Genomic DNA, 18,557 nt, shown 5'->3' on the forward strand with positions numbered 1-18,557 from the left:
GGCTGTGAGGTGCCACCTGGACACCGGTCCCCAGGCCAGCCCTGCACACGTCTCCTCCTGGCTTCCCTTTCAATGTCCCACGCCAGCCAGCGCCCACGTGCCCACGATTTCCCCGGAAACACACGTAGTTCCTGTCCCCTTAGCCTTTTCCCTCTGGGCAGCAGAAACACAGGTTGAAATCTGCCCACTCTGGGTGCAGAGTGCCCGCTGTCAGAGGAGCCCTGGACCAGCCACCAAGCCACCCGCTGCAACAGGTGGAATCATCTGGCCCCTGGCCGGGCTCACAGAGATCATACGGGAATGGGTCCTGTGCGTTTCCTTGCTTGGGCTTCCGAACCACCGAAACTGATTTCCTCACAGCCCTGGAGGCTGGAAGTCCAAGATCAAGGCGTGGGCAGGGCTAATTTCTTCTGAGGCCTCTCTCCTTGGCTTGTGGATGGCCGTCTTCTCCCTGGGTCCTCACGCGGTTACCCCCCTGTGTGTGTCTGTGTGCTGATCCCTGCTTCTCATAAGGATACCAGTCTTAACTGGATCAGGACCCATGTGTATGACCTCATTTTACCTTAATCACCTCTTTAAAGGCCCATCTTCAAGTACAGTCACATTCTGAGGTGCTGGGGATAGGACTTTGGCATATGGATTTGGGGGACACAATTCAGCCATAACATCTTGTGTGGTCATTACTGTGGGGAAGAAGGACATCAAATCCAAGGTGCAGTAGCACTGTGGTCACAAGGGAAACCCCCGGACTCCAGGTCCTCCCTGCTGAGCTCCCCTAATTCAGAAGGTGCGAAGCATGCTCCTTCCCTGGGCTTGCTCTTCCCACCTGGACCTCCTTCTGCTTTTCCCTTCCTGTAAGTTCTCGTGGAAGGTCAGCATCCGCTCGCTGAATGACCAAGCCTGAGCATGACCACTGCTGCTTCCCTGGCCAAGTCGAGTTCGTGTTCACAAAGCCTTTATCCAGCGTTCTGTCATTTGATACATGATTTTCTACATAGGAGTAGAAGTACACTCCTTAAAAAAACGCTTGGTTACTGAGACGGGCAAGTGAGTAGCTCTGGAAATAGCATTTGTTCATTTAATAGGGCTGGAGGGGAGCAGTGGCTTTGGCTTTTTTTTCCTTGTGATGATTTTTAAAGAATTTCAACTGCAATGATATTGCAAGATGAAAAATGGATTTTTCCCTGGCTGGTGGGCTCCGTCTGGTCACACTGTACTCCAGCATTATTTCCACGGCGGTTCACACATCCTGCCTGCTGTAGACGGGATGCCATTGGTCTTCAGTGTGAAGGACGTGTCCACCCCTCTGCTCACCTATCCCTCCACGGAGCACCTCATTGCTGGCACCCTGTGAGGGGCAGAGCTAGGAGACCATCCCTGGTCCCAGGGATCCAGAGGGGAGGCAGCCCCACCCAGGGTAGAGACCCCTGGCTACTGCCTTGGAATGGGGCTGACCAGGAGCTGCAGCCAGTACTGGAGCTGGAAAGGTGGGCGGGGGTCAGCATGGGCTCAAAGCAATAGCACAAGCCCAGGGTGGAGACAAGAAGGCCCGAATCTCACACAAGGCGAGCAGCCCCACTTGATGGAGTGACTGGGACCACAGCTGTACCTGCCATCGCTGGGCACTGGGGCCAAAATGGTCCTTCTTCCTGAAGCAGCATCTAAATCCACCCAAATCATTCTTTCACTCATTCATTCATTCATTCATTTCTTCACTCATTCATTCGTTTTTTCATGCAACTCATTCACTCATTCGTTCATCCATCCACCCACTCATCCACCCATCCACCCATCCACCCATCCACGCCTTCCTCCAGCACTTGCCAAGCACTTCCCGTGTGTGGCCTCGAGCTGGGAACTGGAAACGGGTGATTCAGACCTGGTCCCTGACCTCAAAGAGCTTCCAGACCAATGGGAAGACTGACTACAAGCCAGTCAGTGCTGTGCTGTCCAGGGAATTGGGCTACTCATGTGGTAAAGGCAGCATGTCACGTAATTCCTTCTGGCACACGAGTGACAGCTCAGCAGGGCAAGGGACAGGCCCCCCTGGCTCAGATACCAGGTGGGAAGGGAGTCCGCTGCCAACATCACATCCGTGTCCACACAGAGGCCGTTGGGCGGTCAGGGAAGGGGGACACGCCAAGGAAGGACGGAGGGAGCCGGGGTTGGGATGCCACGTGGTCAGCCCTGGGACAGAGCAGATCGTCCATGGGGCCCCTGGCCCTCGACAGCCACGTGTTGAGGGCACTCACAGACAAAGACCACGTGACCAGGGCTCCCCCGGAGGGCAGGCTTCTGTGCAGCCCAGTATTTGCAGAGAAGGGCCGGCCTGGAGCCATGTGAAGCTGCTCCTGTGGCCCCACTGGTCCCTGGTCCTCAGACAAGACCCTCTGCCCAGGCAAGAGGGCTGGAGGCCGAGGGCAGAGCCGGTCCCGGGCACACGCAGGAGGTGGGGGGGCTGCACCTGGCCAGCCTCCATCCTCCATCTCAGCCACTTCGTACGGCCACAGGACGGCCCCTCCCCTGCCCCAGAGGCGGGGGGGGGGGGAACGGAGACAGGGTGTCGAGTAAGAACCCACCCACCAGCCATCGTCCTGACCTGGGACACTCGAGTGACTGGTGGAGACGCCCATCAACCTCTTCCATCTGTCTCCCCCCACCACCCCATCAGGGCGCTCAGGACCGTGGAGCAAACGCCCCCCCAGCGGAGCCAGGCAGCAATGGTTGTTCCATTGCCTGTAGGAACAACCCAATTCACGTAACAAAGTGACAAAGTACACAACTAGGAGGTCAGAACTTAAGGATGACCAGACGTTCAAATCATTATGCATTTTTTTTTCCTTTGGAAACATTTCTTTGATGGAAGCTTCCAGTTCCACACAACAAAGTAATAAAACTGATTTTCTTTTCCTTCAAAATCTTCAACTATGTCATTCGGGTGGTCCATGGTGCAAATTAGTAAGGTTATAATTTAATTACATGAGAAAGTCAAACCAGAGTGAACAAAGAATCAGACTGGCATCGTATAGGGCTTACTGAAGCAGAGCCTTGTAAGAAATCTCAGATGAAGGCAGAATATTGCCTAACGCGAATTACCAGCGGCCAGTTTCATAATTAGCATATGAAAATAGAACGTACAAAGCTCTAATTATCAAAAAGTGCTCAGTCCATCAGGAAGAAATGATCTTACAGGTTTTCTTTTCACCCAGCAAATCAGGATGGACCCAAATCAGCCCTGCCCTTCAGGCTTTACCCATCCTGCTGGGACTCGGGGTGGGGGGCAGGCCAGGATGAGCGAGTCCCGCCTTGGGCTCGACAGGACGAGCAGCCGGGCAAGGGCAGAGCTGTGGGTTCGGAGAGCGGCAGCCACCTCTGGGGGCTCCGGAACTTGAACTCGAGGTCCATGTCTTCACGGCTTCATCATAGTTGGCCAGTGCGACTACAGCTTTGATTTCAAACTTCCTATGACGGGCTTGTTGGCAGAGAATTCCGACCACCACGATGCCCTCTCTAGCACCTTGCTTTCCTGAAGCACAGCGCTCCAGAGGTTTTTATAGAGCTGCAAAAAATACATACAGAACACACATGTATGTAATAAGAAAGATTTTGAGTGTGCCAATGCAACTGTGAAAACCCAGGAAGTTCTCTCCTGTCACTTCATGGAAACATTTTAAGATGATTTAACTTTAATTTACGTAAACCAGTCTTTGTCAGTAGAGAACGATTGTGAAAATGCAACTATAAAGGACCATAATGTGCACTTAATGATGAAGACATCCTGCTTGCCCTTTGCTTTGGAAATTCTCGTGGAAGGTGGATTCTGCAAGTCGACGTTTCTCTCGCACCCACGTGGCTGCTGGCTGGCCGGCGGCGGTGCAGCCAAGCAGCAGGATGACGGCTTGTTCCCTGGGCCACAGGGCCTGGGCACGCACTGCCCCCTCTCTGCCTGCCCCGTCAGACTGTGCCGACTGGGCCAGCTGGCCGTCGCCTCAGGGCCCCCCAGGCGGAACCGCTCTCAGTTGTTATCTTAGAGGAAGGTCCCGAGCGTGGTAGGCAACTGCCTGACACCTCCCTGCTCCCAGCACGGCCAGCGTCCAGGCTGAGGTCCGTGGAGACAGGGAAGGGGCCGGTTTTGTATCTGGCTGATGTTGACAAATGTTACTTTTAAGAAGCCACCCTCCCCTGCACCTGCTAAACACACTCAGCAATTCCGCCCAGGTTCTGCTATTCTTGGCTCCCAGGGAGACACAGAGACAGGCTTTGTCTCCACAGGTCATCAATCCGAGGCCTGGAGCATTATGCTTCACTTACTGATGATCTCAATCTCCTACAGCTGTGCTTGTTCATCTAAAATGAATTTCTGGGACTTGCCTGGTGGCGCAGTGGTTAGGAATCGGCCTGCCAATGCAGAGGACGTGGGTTCGAGCCCTGGTCCGGGAAGATCCCACACGCCACGGAGCAACTAAGCCCGTGCGCCACAACTACTGAGCCTGCACTCTAGAGTCCGTGTGCCGCAACTACTGAGCCTGTGCACCACAACTACTGAAGCCTGTGTGTCAAAACTACTGAGCCCATGCTCTAGAGCCTGCAAGCCACAACTACTGAGCCCACGCACCACAACTACTGAAGCCCGTGTGCTACAACTGAGCCTGCGCTCTAGAGCCTGTGAGCCACAACTACTGAGCCCGCGTGCCACAACTACTGAAGCCCACGTGCCACAACTACTGAAGCCCACGTGCCACAACTGAGCCTGCGCTCTAGAGCCTGCGAGCCACAACTACTGAGCCCGTGCTCCACAACTACTGAGCCTGCGCTCTACAGCCCGTGTGCCACAACTTCTGAAGCCCGCACACCACAACTACTGAAGCCCGCGCACCTAGGGCCTGTGCTCCGCAACAAGAGAAGCCACCGCAATGAGAAGCCCGTGCACCACAACGAAGAGTAGCCCCCGCTCACCGCAACTAGAGAAAGCCCGCGTGCAGCAACGGAGACCCAACGCAGCCAAAAATAAGCAAATAAATAAATTTATAAAAAGTAATGCCTGACATTAAAAATAAAATGAATTTCTTACCTAGGAGCACCTAGTTCAAACCTCAGCCCTTACTGCTGTGTAAGGCACCCTGTTGGGTGAAGCCTCGGGCTGGCTCTGGTGTCAGCGTGGAACCCGGGGCCCCCGTCTCGGGACAGGACAGGACGGGATGGGACGGCCCTCCCCTACTCCTCCGCCACCCGCCCGTGAGTCAGGGCCGCCGGGCGCCACCTGTTCGGGGCTAATGCTCCCGTGTGTGCTGCCTGCTGTTGGGAGCCCCGTGTCGCAGAGGCCGGCCCCTCTCCTGTGGCCTTGTGAGCACGTCCTCCTCGTGCTCCCGCTGGGGCCCTGGCCAAGAGCGAGGTTCACCCTCTCCTGCCTTCCCTCCAGACGGTCCCTCTCGGCCCCAATCCTGGCTCCGCTACAACCCGCCCGGCCCCTCCGGAGGCTGGGTTTCTCCCTGGCGAAGTGGACGTGGTAACACACACGGTGAGCGGGGATGCCCCGCCCAGCTGTGCAGCCAGAGGACAGCAGGCCCTCCACAGATGCACAGTCCTCACCGTCCTGAATTCGATGGGGGACTCGTCCGAACTGCCCACCCCAGTGCCTGGTACTCCTGTCCCAATCCCAGGTGTGGCTTGGGCTGGTCAGAGGTCCAGGCGCCAGCCCCCCAAGACTGATTGCAGTGTCCCCTGGGGACAGACGGAGGGTTCCTAGCACCCTACGTTCAGTCTCCTGGGTCAGCAGAAGTCTCGGCAGAAAGAACACGACAGCCCTGGAACCCCAGCACGGGACTTCAACACTCTGAAATGCCACGTCTCCATGGAAACACAGGGACAACCACCCACAGGTAGTGGGCGGCATGGAGCAGACCCGTGGGTGTCGTCCAGCACGGGCATCTCCACGTGGTGGAGGAGGTCAGGTAGGGATACCTGTGGGCACTGTGAGGGTCCCACAGCAGGACAAAGTGGGGGCACTCTTGGGGGTGGCCCTTCAGCTGGAGGCCGGAGAAGACCTCTCTGAAGAGGCGGCATTCCGCGTAGAATGAACGGAAGTGCTCCGGCAACAGGAACACAGGTGCAAAGGCCCTGGGGTGGGAATGAGCCCAGTACGACGGAGAAACAGGAGGACAGTGAGACTTCAGTCCAGAGGGTGGGAGGGGCGCGGTGTGAAATGACCTTGGAGAAGCGGGCAGAGGTCAGGCCGCGTGGGCTGGGGACGCAGGAAGGGATCTGGGTGCCACTTCAGGGGTGGGGCGTGTGCAGACGCAGGGCTCCATCAGAGCAGCGGTCTGACAAGGTCCGCTTTCTAAGCCATCACTGCGGAGCGTGGGGAGGAGGGGGGAGAGGAGCTTGGGAGCCACGTGCGGGCTGCCGGGGAAGCACAGGGAGAAGGGTGAGGGGTTACGAGCTAGAGCCGTGAGACGGTCAGAAGACCCGGGAGTGGAGAGGCTCCCAGGAGAGCGTGAAGAGAGCGAGACAGCTGCAGGGCCCCGAGCTTCGCACAGGCTCGGGCTGACCTCGGCATCACGGCCCAAGGGGGCGGCAGTGCCATCCCCTTTCTCGGAGGAGGGCAGGCTGGGGGGACGGCTAACCCGCCCACGACCACCCCCACTTCTCCCAGCCACTCCCTCCCTGCTGCCCACGTGTGACCAGAGGCTCCCGAGCCACGCCATCATCTCAGGCTCTGCAACGACCACCATCAGGCCCCAGAGAGCCCCCGGCTTGGGGTCCCGAGTGCAGTGCCCCCAAGCGCCACGGGAGCAGGCTGCCCTTTACCTCGCCGTCAGCTCTGCCAATCGGTGAGTCCAGGATGAAGTCAGGAGGGGCGATCACATCCACCAGGGCAGCAGCGTCATCTTTCAGCTGTGGGAAAACAAAGTCCGTACACTTGGCAACTCCCGGCGTCTCCATGGTGACCACCGAGCAACAGAGCCTACAACCCACTAGCAACGGCAACTCCAGCAGGCAGGCGCATGCGGCTCGATTACTAAAGCATTATCTTTTCATTGGCCTGGATTTTAGGTTCCCTGACTGTGTGTCTGAATATTTTCACCATGTTGCTAGCCACTCAAGACTTCCAGTGTTTTATTTTTTTTCAACAAGGTACGGACCGCTCGTAAAACTGACGATTCTGTAGCTCGTTAATTGGCAACTGTCTTCAGAGGTTTGTCTCTGAACCCTGACTCATCTGGGCAATTACTGTTCCAACAGAGGAAAATATGTCCGGAAAAAAATGTAAGAGAAAAAGCATTTATGAGCACCTGGAAAAGCCATCATTCCAACGCTCTTCGGTTCCCAGTAGTTTTATTACCCTCCCGTCCCATTATACAAATTATTCTTCAATATGACAAGTGGAATTTATATGAGAAGACTCCCAAGAATTTTCTTGAAATGCAAAAAATAATTTTCTTAAAATAACTATGAAATGCCGTGGCTGAACTGAAGAGAACGCTGGAACGGAGGCGACTTGAACAATGTATTACAGCAACTGTTGAGCAAAGAGTCACAAGAACAGAGGAAACGCAGCCCGCTTTGTGGTTCACATGCTGCTCCACGGCCCCCGCACACCCTCGGCACCACGGTGGGTGAGGGGAGACGAGCCTGCCCCACTGCAGGGGGAAACGTCAGCAGAGCAGGGTCCTGGTCTCGACCGGGGTCGGCCAACGTTTAATGTAAGGGGCCCACAGGAAAGAGCCCGGCTTTGTGGGCCGCAGGGTCTCTGTCTCACGCTCACCACTGCTGCGACGGTGTGGACAGACCCACAGACGATGCACAAGGGAATGGCTGGACCAGGGAAGGAGCTGGCGCCCTCCACCCGGCCGACCCCGGCCTCCCCGAGTCAGGACGAGCCTGGATCTGCCAGGCGGCTCGGGCTGCATTATGGCCCAGGACCGCCAGCCACCAGCTCCGTGGTGTAAGTGTCACGTTTGAGAGCAAGGAAAACGATGGCTGTATTTTTTATAATGGCAACTCACCACCTGTGGAACACACGAAGGAAAACCCCCTCCTGTTTAAGTAAGCGTGGCCTGTGTACGCAGCACGATCACAGAGACACCCTTACCCAGAGCCCACGTGGGGAGAGACGGGCGCTTAGGAAACACACCCGGGGAGAGCCTTCATGCCAACCACAGAGCCATCACCTGGAACTACATCAACTTGAAAGCCCTGAAAGGGGAGAAACGGAGAGGCCTGTCGCCCGTCGTGTGAGACACTGGGCAAAATGCTGGGGACTTTGGTTCATGTCTTACCATCAAAAGTAGAGAAATGCCTCTAACTGCACCGCCCGATACGGCAGCCACGACACACATGACTGTTTCGTTAAAATTAAAGAAAACTGGATTTCCCTGGTGGTGCAGTGGTTAAGAATCCGCCTGCCAATGCAGGGATCACGGGTTCGATCCCTGGTCCAGGAAGATCCCACATGCCACGGAGCAACTAAGCCCGTGCACCACAACTACCGAGCCTGCGCTCTAGAGCCCACGAGCCACAACTGCTGACCCCGTGTGCCGCAACTCCTGAAGCCCACATGCCTAGAGCCCGTGTTCCGCAACGAAGAGTAGCCCCCGCTCGCCGCAACTAGAGAAAGCCCGCACGCAGCAACGAAGACCCAACGCAGCCAAAAATAAATAAATAAAATATAAATAAATATGTTTAAAAAAAAATTAAAGAAAACTAAATATCCTTGGTCACACTGGCCGCCATTCTACCACCAACAGCCCCAGGTGGCCAGTGGTGATGGTATGGGACAGCGCCACCCCAGAACACGTCCACCCTCGCAGAAAGCTCCAATGGACAGAGTGCCGCCAGAACGTGATGTGGGGCTGAGACCATCTGACTTTTCTGGGCGACAAAGGTAGAAGGATGCAATAAAAAAGGGAAATACCATGAAACGAACTAAAATTGGAGGCTAACTTGAAATGCTGGAGAGAATTATCGATTTTGCTGTAAAAAATATTATTAGAGCGAGCTGAACGTGTACAGATTCCTTGACAGTCCCTGAAAGTGACGCTCCCTGAAATTTCTGACATAAGCACGTTCTCTGTAAGTTTCCTGGCTGCGCTAACAGCTGCACGCACACAAACGAGTGGGAAGCTAAGGTCAGTGAACGTTGACATACAGGTGATTGCATGTAATGTGGAAATCGTATAAGGATATAAGGGGATTTCAACTCACCTGGGCACACAGGGCCAGGATGGCGTTCTCTACCATTTTACCTGCTTGTTCACCAGAAAAGTAGCCACCTGTAAGCAGAGCGCTGGTTACTCTGGGGTCTGCTACCCTAACTCCCAAATTACCCACAAATTGCAAACATGCTGAAACAGCTTTCCAAAATAGCCCATTCTGTGTGAAAATGCCTCGCTACTGCTGCCCGAGCCCCGCTGCGACCCCTTCACAGAACGGCACCGGCCAGGGCTGGGTTCCTGTGTCCCCCTTCCTGCCAGCTCACTGAGCCTGTGCTGGGGGTCAGAGCCGGGAGCTGGGGAGGCTAAAGCCCAGGAAGGGCGGCCTCGGGGGGCTGGGGGGAGACCTGCGGGGCAGGGCGGGCGGCAGGCAGAGCGCAGCGCGGGCGGTGGCAGGAGGCTGGGCTGGGGGCCGACAGGGGCTGCAGGCACACAGCTGCACCTGCGGGCATGTGGGCGTCTGCAGCCACCAGGGGCTGGGCACGAGACCCAGCTCCTCAGCCTCACCTCCTACACTGCGGCGGGCTGTGCCGTGCCGTCCAACAGGCCTAAAGAGGCGGCCCTGATTTTGCCACGGGACTGGCTTTTGTCTGACTTTTGCCGCAGAGAATGGCGCCCGCTCACTCAGAGTGGGTGGGGTCCTCGCGCCACACCCCGCTGCTCCCTCCACCCGGGAGCCCTCGGGCACCACCTCCCAGGGGCAGCACCAGCCCCAAGAGGGAAAACATGGGTTCTTGGCAGGGGGGAGGGGAAAAATCTACTCCTCACACAGCCCAGATGTACGCACAGAACGTGAACAGGTACACAGAATAGCTGTAGTGTTAACACATCATGGGGGTGGTTAGGATAAAACGTCTAAAAGGGCTCCTTGGAGGATAATAATGAAAACAAAGGTTGAGAAACTCAGGTTTACCCCCTTCCCACCAATCTTCCAGGAATCGGGCCATTCATCACCGCCTCCAGGAAGCCCTCCCGGATCCCCGGTCTGGGCATTCCTGGGGGTGCTGCCCCAGCAGCCCGGGCTCAGCCCTGTGGGCGCCACCCTGCTGCTGTGCTTGTCTTCTTGTGGCCTCTGGGCTCCTCTGCTCCTCACTCAACATGTGACGAGTGCTCAGTAAATGGCACGGAAGGAGCACCACACGGGCAAAGCAGAGTCTCCTGGGTAAAGCGGAGGGCGCCCAGCTCCTGGGCAGGGGGCTCACCTCGGTAGAGCAGGGCCGTGTGCTGGTTCAGGGACCACAGGGCGTAGAGAGCACTGAGCCGCCCAAGCACAGCCCGCAGCGAGGGTGGCACGTGGGGCTGGTGCACGTGCTCATGGAACCTCCGCACGACCGTGAGCTCCAGGAATGCCAGGGCCAAGGGGCGGCAGCAGTACACCTTCAACAGAACACAGCGCACCGCGTTAGGGAACGCACACCAAGGTCTGCGTGCCAGCAGCACTAGTGCAGCAGGGGACAGACGGGGCTGGGCAGTGCCTCTGGGGAAGCACCATGGAAAGGCCTGCAGGAACACAAGCCCAGCTGCAGCGGCTCTGGACCGCAGGCCCGGCGACCTCTCTCAGCTCAGTCCCATCTGGGACGCGGGGTGACCCCACAGCCAACACACAGGCACGGCGGGCTTGTCCAGTGTGGCCTGGCACTGCAGGGCAGTGGCGTCTCCAGGAGGTGGGCTCCCTGAGAGCACAAGGTCAATTCTCTTGTACCCGGGGCCACAGACAAGGGTACTCCGGGGAATCACCTGAAAGTGACGTCAGCTCGTCCAAGGGTGTGGCCGCGCCCCTGCCTCGCAAGTTTCTAAAGATCAGCCTTTGTCTCCCACTCTCCTATCACGTCCAGGAATAAGGGAACCGCTGAACAGGGGCCAAGATGTGCAGCCGTTCCCAGCCGAGTTTTACTTGCGTGTGAGTTCTGATGCTGGCTTTGTTTGTGGAAGCAGGAAGTCACCACGGATCTGGTGACCAATATCCAAAACATCTGCTGCTAATCATTAGCTTTGCTTGTCAGCTTTTCTTTCCCCATCTCTAATTTATCAGTTTACTGTTTTTTTATTAGAACAATTATAGATGCGTTCCTGATTTGTTATAATGATCATGTGTTGCTTGTGTAATTAAAAAAATAATCCAGCAAGGAGGTGACCGGGGATGGGGCAGGGTGAAGACCTTTATTCAGTGCCTGCCTACTTTGCCCCCGAACATCAGCCAAAATTAACAGAGCGCGGTCCAGAGTGCGGTCCGGGGGCGGCGGGGGGAAGGGGGCGCAGTCACCAAGGGGCAGGAGCTATGATTTCAAGGCCTGCTCTCGACTTTCAGAGCAAACACTGGGTCGTCCCTTAGTCACTTCCGAGGCCGAGGCTCTCCCAGGGCCTGCCCGAGACTAGGCGCCCTCAGGAGAAAATTCAAGGGGAGGAAGCTTCCCCGGCCTCGTGCCAGTCTGCCTGGTCCGACCCCAAGACCCCGCTGGGCTTCTGAAGCCGCGAGGGCACACATCCTGCGTCCCCGTGTCCTGCCTGGAGGGCCAGCCCGGGGCCTTCAGAGCGGCTTTGTCCCCTTCCCTCTCGCACACGCCGTGGTGTGTGCGCCCTTGGCTTTGGAGGGTGAGCGTTGGGGGAGGCCGGGTGAGGAGACCTCACAGGAGGGAAGCTGACAAAGCTGACGACGGAGGTGGGCAGGGAGTACCCCACCCTCACCCCAGGCCAGGCACTAAGCTAATAAGAGCCAGCAGTTTATCACCTTGATCCTCCCTGGACCCCACGGATGAAACAAGGTCACGCAACGGGCAAGAGGTGGAGACACAGTTGAACCCAGGCAGGCTGGCCCCAATGTCCACCCCTTCACTATGTCACTAGAGCATGTCATTACAGTAACCACCAGCACCCCTAAACGTGCTCACGCGCTGTGGGCTCCGGTCTGCGTGGGGACCCTTGCGAATCCCAGAGGCCGGGCTCAGAACTGAATCCAAACTCTCCATGCTCTCCACTTTACTCTCTCCTTTTCTACCACGTGGACTTTCTAGTATTAAATCGCATTGCGTTCATCTTATTTTCCCGTGCAAGCAGCGCACGTCCATTTCAGCTATGGCATCAGCTGGTGCAGGTCTGGAAAGGCGGCGCCACCTCTGACCTCGCCACCCGAAAAACGCATCCTGAGCCCCGCTGAGCTTTGAGTCACTGACGCAGCAGTGCTTCAGGGTCGAGGGGACCAGCTTCCAAATCCACCCGGCTTTTCCAAATGTGCACGTGTGGACGAGTGGTTTCCGCCCCAAGCCCAAGCTTCTTGGTCTGAGAAGAGGGAGCGTCAGGGTGCAGCCTCTGAGCGCTGCCGGCAGGACCATCGGACAGCATCTCACGCGTCCAGCAGCTGCTCGGGGTCCTAGAAGCTGCTCTGTGGTGGTGGCTGCTATTCTACTCTGTCTCAGTCCCAGGGCTCGGACACGCACGAAGCTGCGACGTGTGCTTCTGGAAATGTTCAGATGAGGCCATCAGCTAGCTGCCTGGGGGACGTGGGCTTTGGGGGTCCGCCCCACCGCGACCTCCGCGCCCAGGACGCCCGATGCAGCAGCGGGCTCAGGAGTGGGGCTCACGTCTACTCCCCACCCCGCGGGCTGGGCGCCAGGGGCCGGCTGGCTGGCTCTCCTGGCCGCTCGCCAGCCCACCTGACCTGCTGCCTGAGAACCTGAATGAATAGCCGTGGAGAACACAGTGCACGGGCAGTATGTGCTGGGCCTGGCTGGTCACGCGGGTGCAGGGTGACGGCCACGCCAGGCCACGGGCAGGCAGGAAGTGTCTGAAGGGAGACATGGCAGAGCCGAGATTCCACGAGCCACAGAGAACGGACCTGCTTCCGCTTCCCATCAGCTCCCCGCTCCACACGGGAGGCTCCGCTGACTCAGGGGTCCTTGACTGGGGCCGGTTTGCCCCCTGGGGCATCTGGCACCGTCAGGAGACAGTTTGGGTTGTCACGACTCGGGGCTGTTGCTGGCATCTTAGTGGGTACAGGCCTGGGGTGCTGCTGGGCACCCCACAATGCACGGACAGGTCCCCCAAAATCACACCGCCCAAACATGCATAGGGGTGAGGGCCTCACTCCAGCTCCCGTGCCCTCAACTTCCCTCCCAAATCCTTACACACGGTGCCCGTCCTTGACTTCTCCCGGGCAGCCTGTCCTTGTCGCCAGCAGATCTGACCGCACTGTTAACAGACGTGAGCCAGTGCCCACAAAGGGTCCTGTATGGTGTCCACTCTGGGGCCGCGGTGGGGACAGAAACACTCAGGGGTGGTCCTGCCCCCCGTGGCACAAGCCGCTCCATACTCAATGTTTCTGCCGCTCTGTCATCATGAAAAGCCCCAGAGAGAGACCAGCAGTCTGACGTGTGAGGCCAGGAAGGTCCGTTCCCCTCTCCCCGCACGGGTCCCAGTGTCAGGCTCCTCCCTCTCGTGAATCCCCGCCCCCAATAAACCTACAGCCCCAGGGAAAAGATTCGGATCCAGGTATCAGTTTCTGGTGTGCTCTGATTTCTGAGTATATCTGCATTTTAACAAGTAATAAATATTTTAGGCAGAAAACAAACTCTGAACTATCCAAGTGTGGACATCAGCCGTGCAGTGTGGGGAAAGAGCTGGGCTCAGGGGTCAGCTGGCTTGGGTTCAATGCTTGGGAATTCTTACAAGCAGCAGCAGATAAGGAAAAGTTTATCAACTCCCCCCCCCCGCCCCCCGCTGAGTCAAAGCGTGAACACGCTTTATATTTTCACAAAAGCAGCCAGTTACCTCCCCCAAAGGGCACAGAAGTTCACACCCTCGGCTGACGGCGCATGGAGTGGCCCTTGTCCGTCAGACACTGTCCTCTGACCCGCACATCCCTGGCCCTGGTTCACGGTCAGCGACTGCTGTGGCTGCCGCCTCGGGCCAGTGGCTGGTTTCCGGGCCAGGCTGACCCTCAGTCTGTAGGGACTCTTTCCTACCGTCGGTTACGTGCGTTCCATGCTTCCCCAGACTGGAATCTGTCTGCTGACTTCGCTTGTAGTACCTTTTGCTGTTTAGAAACGGTGAACGTGTGTGTAGTCAGAGCTGACGGTTCTCTCTTCTTTCACAGCCTCTGAGTTTCCTGTCATGCTTGAGCAGCTCGGCCCGCCGAGGGCACGTAAACACTCGCTGAAGTTTCCCTCTCAGGCTCTACTGCTGCTCCGATCACCATATGGGCAGGGACCACATCTCCACAGGACCCTGAACGTCCAGCCCAGGGCTCTGAGGCGCTCTCAGCTGTCAGGACGACCCAGCGCTGACTCCTAATGCTCCGTGATCCAGACCAGGTCTGGAGAATGCAGCCCCCCTCTCGGGTCACCTTCCCCTCCAGGCCCCGCGGCCGCCTTCCAGCCCACATCACGGCCGCTCCGTCTGGCCGCACCTCAGCTCTGAGGCTCTCCCCAGGGACACCCGTCCTGGCTGGACCCAGGCTGGGTACGCTGGCCCCTCCTGTTCTCTGCCACGAGGCTCACTGAAGTGCCCTTACCAGTCGAAGGTCTAAATGTGAATTCCTTCTCAAACGACCAAGCCACACACGCGGGTTCTGTTTTCTGTGTGTGCAGGTGCCGGGCACAGGCCGGCGGGCACGGCGGTGTCACAGAACGGCTCAGACGAGACCTGTGGTGACCTTCTGGGCAGCTCTGCGGGATGTGGATGTGGTGGGAATGGGCGGCCTCTGTGTTCTCCATCCCTTCGGGGTCTTGGGCTACGACGCAGAGAAAGGAGGAGCTCCGCAGCCGTCCGTGTCCGAGTGACCGAGCGTGCCGCGGCCCCAGCCCACGCGGAAGGATCGTGTTCACACCTCCTCTCTCGGGTTCCTGGACTGAACTAGGGTTTCACCAACCTTGACGTCTGCTGAGTCCATTTAAGACACAGGTGTGGTCTTGGTTTATCCGCCCTCGGTCGGAGCCTTCCCAGCCGAGCCCCACCCTCGTGAGCCCCTCTCCCCCCCTGGGGCAGGCGCGCCCCGGCGGCCCCTGGGTGCCTGCTCTGCTTTGGCTGCATCTGCTCAAGGGCGTGAAGCCGCCCCTCGCAGCACAGGGGGCGGGGCCCTCGGAGGTGATGGGCAGACGCGGCCCCAGGCTCCCGGGGGAGGCTCCATCGCCCAGTGTCCAAGGAGAAGGGGTGACACCAGTTTTAGAAGCTTCCTGGGCTACGTTTTTCCCAAACGACACCCGTCACTGTAGATGCACGGGGCCCACGGACCACAGCAGGACCAGATCCCGCGTAAAGAGGTGTTTAGAGCGGCTGTTTTCGTGCTGGGGATTCCAGACACGAGAGGCAGCCCTGTCCCGGAGTGAGAACCAGAGCTGCCCTTGGGCCAATCTCACCAAGCCTCCTTGGAGAGAAGCACGATGACTAAGGAAGCAAAGGCAGACAGAGCGCCGGTGGGACCTCACAGGAGTCACCGAGCCGTCACTCTGCTGGTCGGGAGGGACCCTGGCGGCTGATGGGCTCCACTGTGTGCCTCAGGCTCCCACAGCCCCGGGTCCCCCCTCCAACCAGCACAGCTCCGGCCGACGGGCCACACACATGTCGGGCACCTTAGGTATGATGCCCACAACCTCTTCCACACGGGGCAAGGGCGGCGCCACCGTCCCAACAGCAAACCAAGGTGCGGAGAGGTCAGGCCAAGCGCCCGAGGTCACAGGGGCTGAGCACCAGGGCCTGCCACCACCAGGACGTGCAGCTCACCAAGGACACGACAGTGCGGGAATTAGGAGCGAATCGTTAGAAAAGCAACTTTTAAAACCAACACATACCTGACAGTTGTTTCTTGCTTCAAAGTCGTTGCTTCCCGATTGTTTCTCTTGATTTAATTTCTGATAACTCTCGCGGAGCAGGTAACAGACCAACCACTCGTATGCCGCCAGCAGGACTTCAAAACGAGAAACAGAGAGAACTGTAACCGATGCAACCGCAGGGCGCCTCACCCTTGTCGAGAACTCAGTTCTCCAGTTTACAGGTGCGGAAACTGAGGCCCAGAGACGGGGGACTGCCCGCGGCACCCCCCCCCCGGGGGGTGGCCGGGCTGGGACAGGCGCAGGTGAGGGTATTTCCTGGCTCTGCTGTGAGGCCAGCCGTGTTCTACACGGTTCTAGCGGCCACGGAGTCCACAGGGCCACGGAGTCCACAGGGCCACGGAGTCACTCTGGGGGCAGCCACCTGGTTTACGATGAGGATACACAGTCTGGAAGGAGCTCGGATCCGCACGGACGTCGGGACGACTTTCCAGCAGGTGGTAGGGGAGGGGCTCCCTGTCCACCTGGCCAGCGCGGCCCTGGGGTCCTGGGCCTCACACCGGCCCCCCGAGGCCTCGCCCCCTCACCCGAGAGCCCTGAGGGGCAGAGAGGAAGCACCACGGCAGGGGTGTAGACAGACAGGGGCGGGCTGGGAGGGGCTGGAGGGAGACCGCCGTCCTCCTCCCCATCCCCCAGCGCTGCGCCCGCATCTGCGGGTCCTTCTCGTCACATCTCTGCTAGTTCCGAGGCCTCGGCGACCTCAGAACACACACCCTGCCCGGCAGGACTGCTACCGCCTCTTCCGTTAAGGACACAGGGCGTGAGGAGGAGCCCAGGCACATGGCGAGTGAGCGGGGCAGGGGTTAGGAGTCTGAAGCCACCACGCTTTCACCCCCGACCCAGGCAGAGGGCCCAGGGCCAGGGCGCCCAGGCCTGTGGGACCTGCAGCTGCTCTCGGCTCCGGACTCCCAGGTGGGATCTGGCCGAACTGGGTCTGGGCACAAAGGCGGGACACAGGGGACCTGGGATTTCCTTCGATGTCACACAGCCCGTTCCCTGGGAAGATGACACATGGTACCCACTGGGGTCCTGCTACAGACCCCCGACCGTTTCACGCTGTCGTATCCGTTACCTCATAGCACAGCTGAGAACTTCATTAAACAGCAAACGATCCGTCTCACTGGGCTGAGGAATTGAAGGCTCCAAGGCTGCAAGCAGCCTGGCTGAGCTCACACAGCTGTTCTCAGGGAGCCCAGTGAGGCGGGGGCGGGGACCTGGGACGAGGCACCCCTCCCAGAGGCCTGCCAGGTGGGGTGGCTGGAACGGGGCCCCCCGAAGTCACATCCATGTCCTAATCCCCTGAAACTTGTGAATGCGCCCTTACTTGGGCACAGGGTCTTTGCAGATGGAATGACGTGACAACACGGGGTCATCCTAGATCAGGGTGGCCCTGAATCCAATGAGGAAGAGGAGAAGCGCAGACACAGAAGAGAGGCCGTGCGAGGGCAGAGGCAGAGACGTGGGACGCGGCCACAAGCCCAGGGACGCCTGCAGCCCCCATGAGCTGCGGAGATGAGCAGGGAGCCTCCCCGGAGCCTCCGGAGGGAGTGCGGCCCCGCCCACACTGGGACTTTGAGCTTCGGTCCAGGACACATTCCTGCTGTTTTCACACCCGGTCCTGTGCCACGGGACGTCCACAAACCAGTGGCCCAGGGCGCTGCCCTTCAGGACATCCCTGAAAAGCCAGGTGGACGCTGGAAACCAGCTCTGATGCCGACGGGGCCCGCTCTGACGCATGTGTGTCCCAGGGTCTTTGTGGCTAAACTCTTCCTGCCGGATGGACCGTCACCAAGACGGTAACAGGTGGGCGCCACGGGGACTCAGATTTTCCATGATTTATTGACGTGGCAACAAAACCCAAGGAAGTCGCCAAGGCCAGAAGCCGCTCAGGCTAATTCCTGACTCCAGCCAGAGGCCCCACCATTCCAGGACGCAGCAACCGCGGCTGCTCCGGACTGTTCCCAGACGCTGCCCGGGCAGGCGACCCTCTGCAGAAGTGACCCGGCTCCCCGAGGGTCCCGCACCACGTGGAGCCACCGTGCCTGACGTCAGCAACCCGTTCAGTTTGCTCTGTGCTCCGAGTGAGAAGCAAGCTTGATACACGAGTTGCTGGAACGTTTTTCTTTAGAAATTCCACGTTTAGCCCTTAATTCTTCACAGAGAAGTGGGTCACGCTGCTCTGTGCCCACACGGAAGTGGGGAGCCCCCAGCGAGCACACAAAAGGTACAGTCGTAGCCAGGCGGCGTGTGGGCCACTCGGAGAGTCCGTCTCGGCGTGAGGAGTCATCGGGAACAAATGGGGAAACTGGCACAGGTGGGCGGTAACGCTGCTGCTTGGGGGGCTGCTGAAGGCCCAAGACAAATGCTGCTTCAACTGCAGTCCTCAAGTCCTTCCCAGTCTCCTGGGTCACAAGTGGCCTTTGAGGCGCTGCCACACGGGGCCTCCTCGGGGCTCCCCTGGCTGCTTCCCTGCATCCCTCGAAGGCCCTGAGCGCCGCCTGTCTCCCCATGCCGGCCCCCCCAA

General features: G+C 58.4%; 1 protein-coding gene across 2 annotated transcripts in view; it reads right to left on the bottom strand.

The window, feature by feature from the left end:
* Nucleotides 1-2,814: 2,814 nt before the first annotated feature.
* The window catches only part of ACOX3 (acyl-CoA oxidase 3, pristanoyl), a 47,597-nt gene continuing 31,854 nt past the window's right edge, over nucleotides 2,815-18,557 (bottom strand). For both annotated transcript variants that reach the window (XM_036853954.1, XM_036853955.1), the window contains exons 14-18: nucleotides 15,995-16,110; nucleotides 10,415-10,589; nucleotides 9,205-9,272; nucleotides 6,808-6,894; nucleotides 2,815-3,559 (exon numbers count right to left, since the gene is read on the bottom strand). In XM_036853954.1, the coding sequence (XP_036709849.1) occupies nucleotides 3,440-3,559; nucleotides 6,808-6,894; nucleotides 9,205-9,272; nucleotides 10,415-10,589; nucleotides 15,995-16,110 (566 nt within the window). In that variant the 3' untranslated portion in view covers nucleotides 2,815-3,439. The remainder of the gene's footprint in view (nucleotides 3,560-6,807; nucleotides 6,895-9,204; nucleotides 9,273-10,414; nucleotides 10,590-15,994; nucleotides 16,111-18,557) is intronic.

Source organism: Balaenoptera musculus, chromosome 5 (assembly GCF_009873245.2).
Source record: "Balaenoptera musculus isolate JJ_BM4_2016_0621 chromosome 5, mBalMus1.pri.v3, whole genome shotgun sequence".
Lineage (NCBI taxonomy): Eukaryota > Metazoa > Chordata > Mammalia > Artiodactyla > Balaenopteridae > Balaenoptera > Balaenoptera musculus.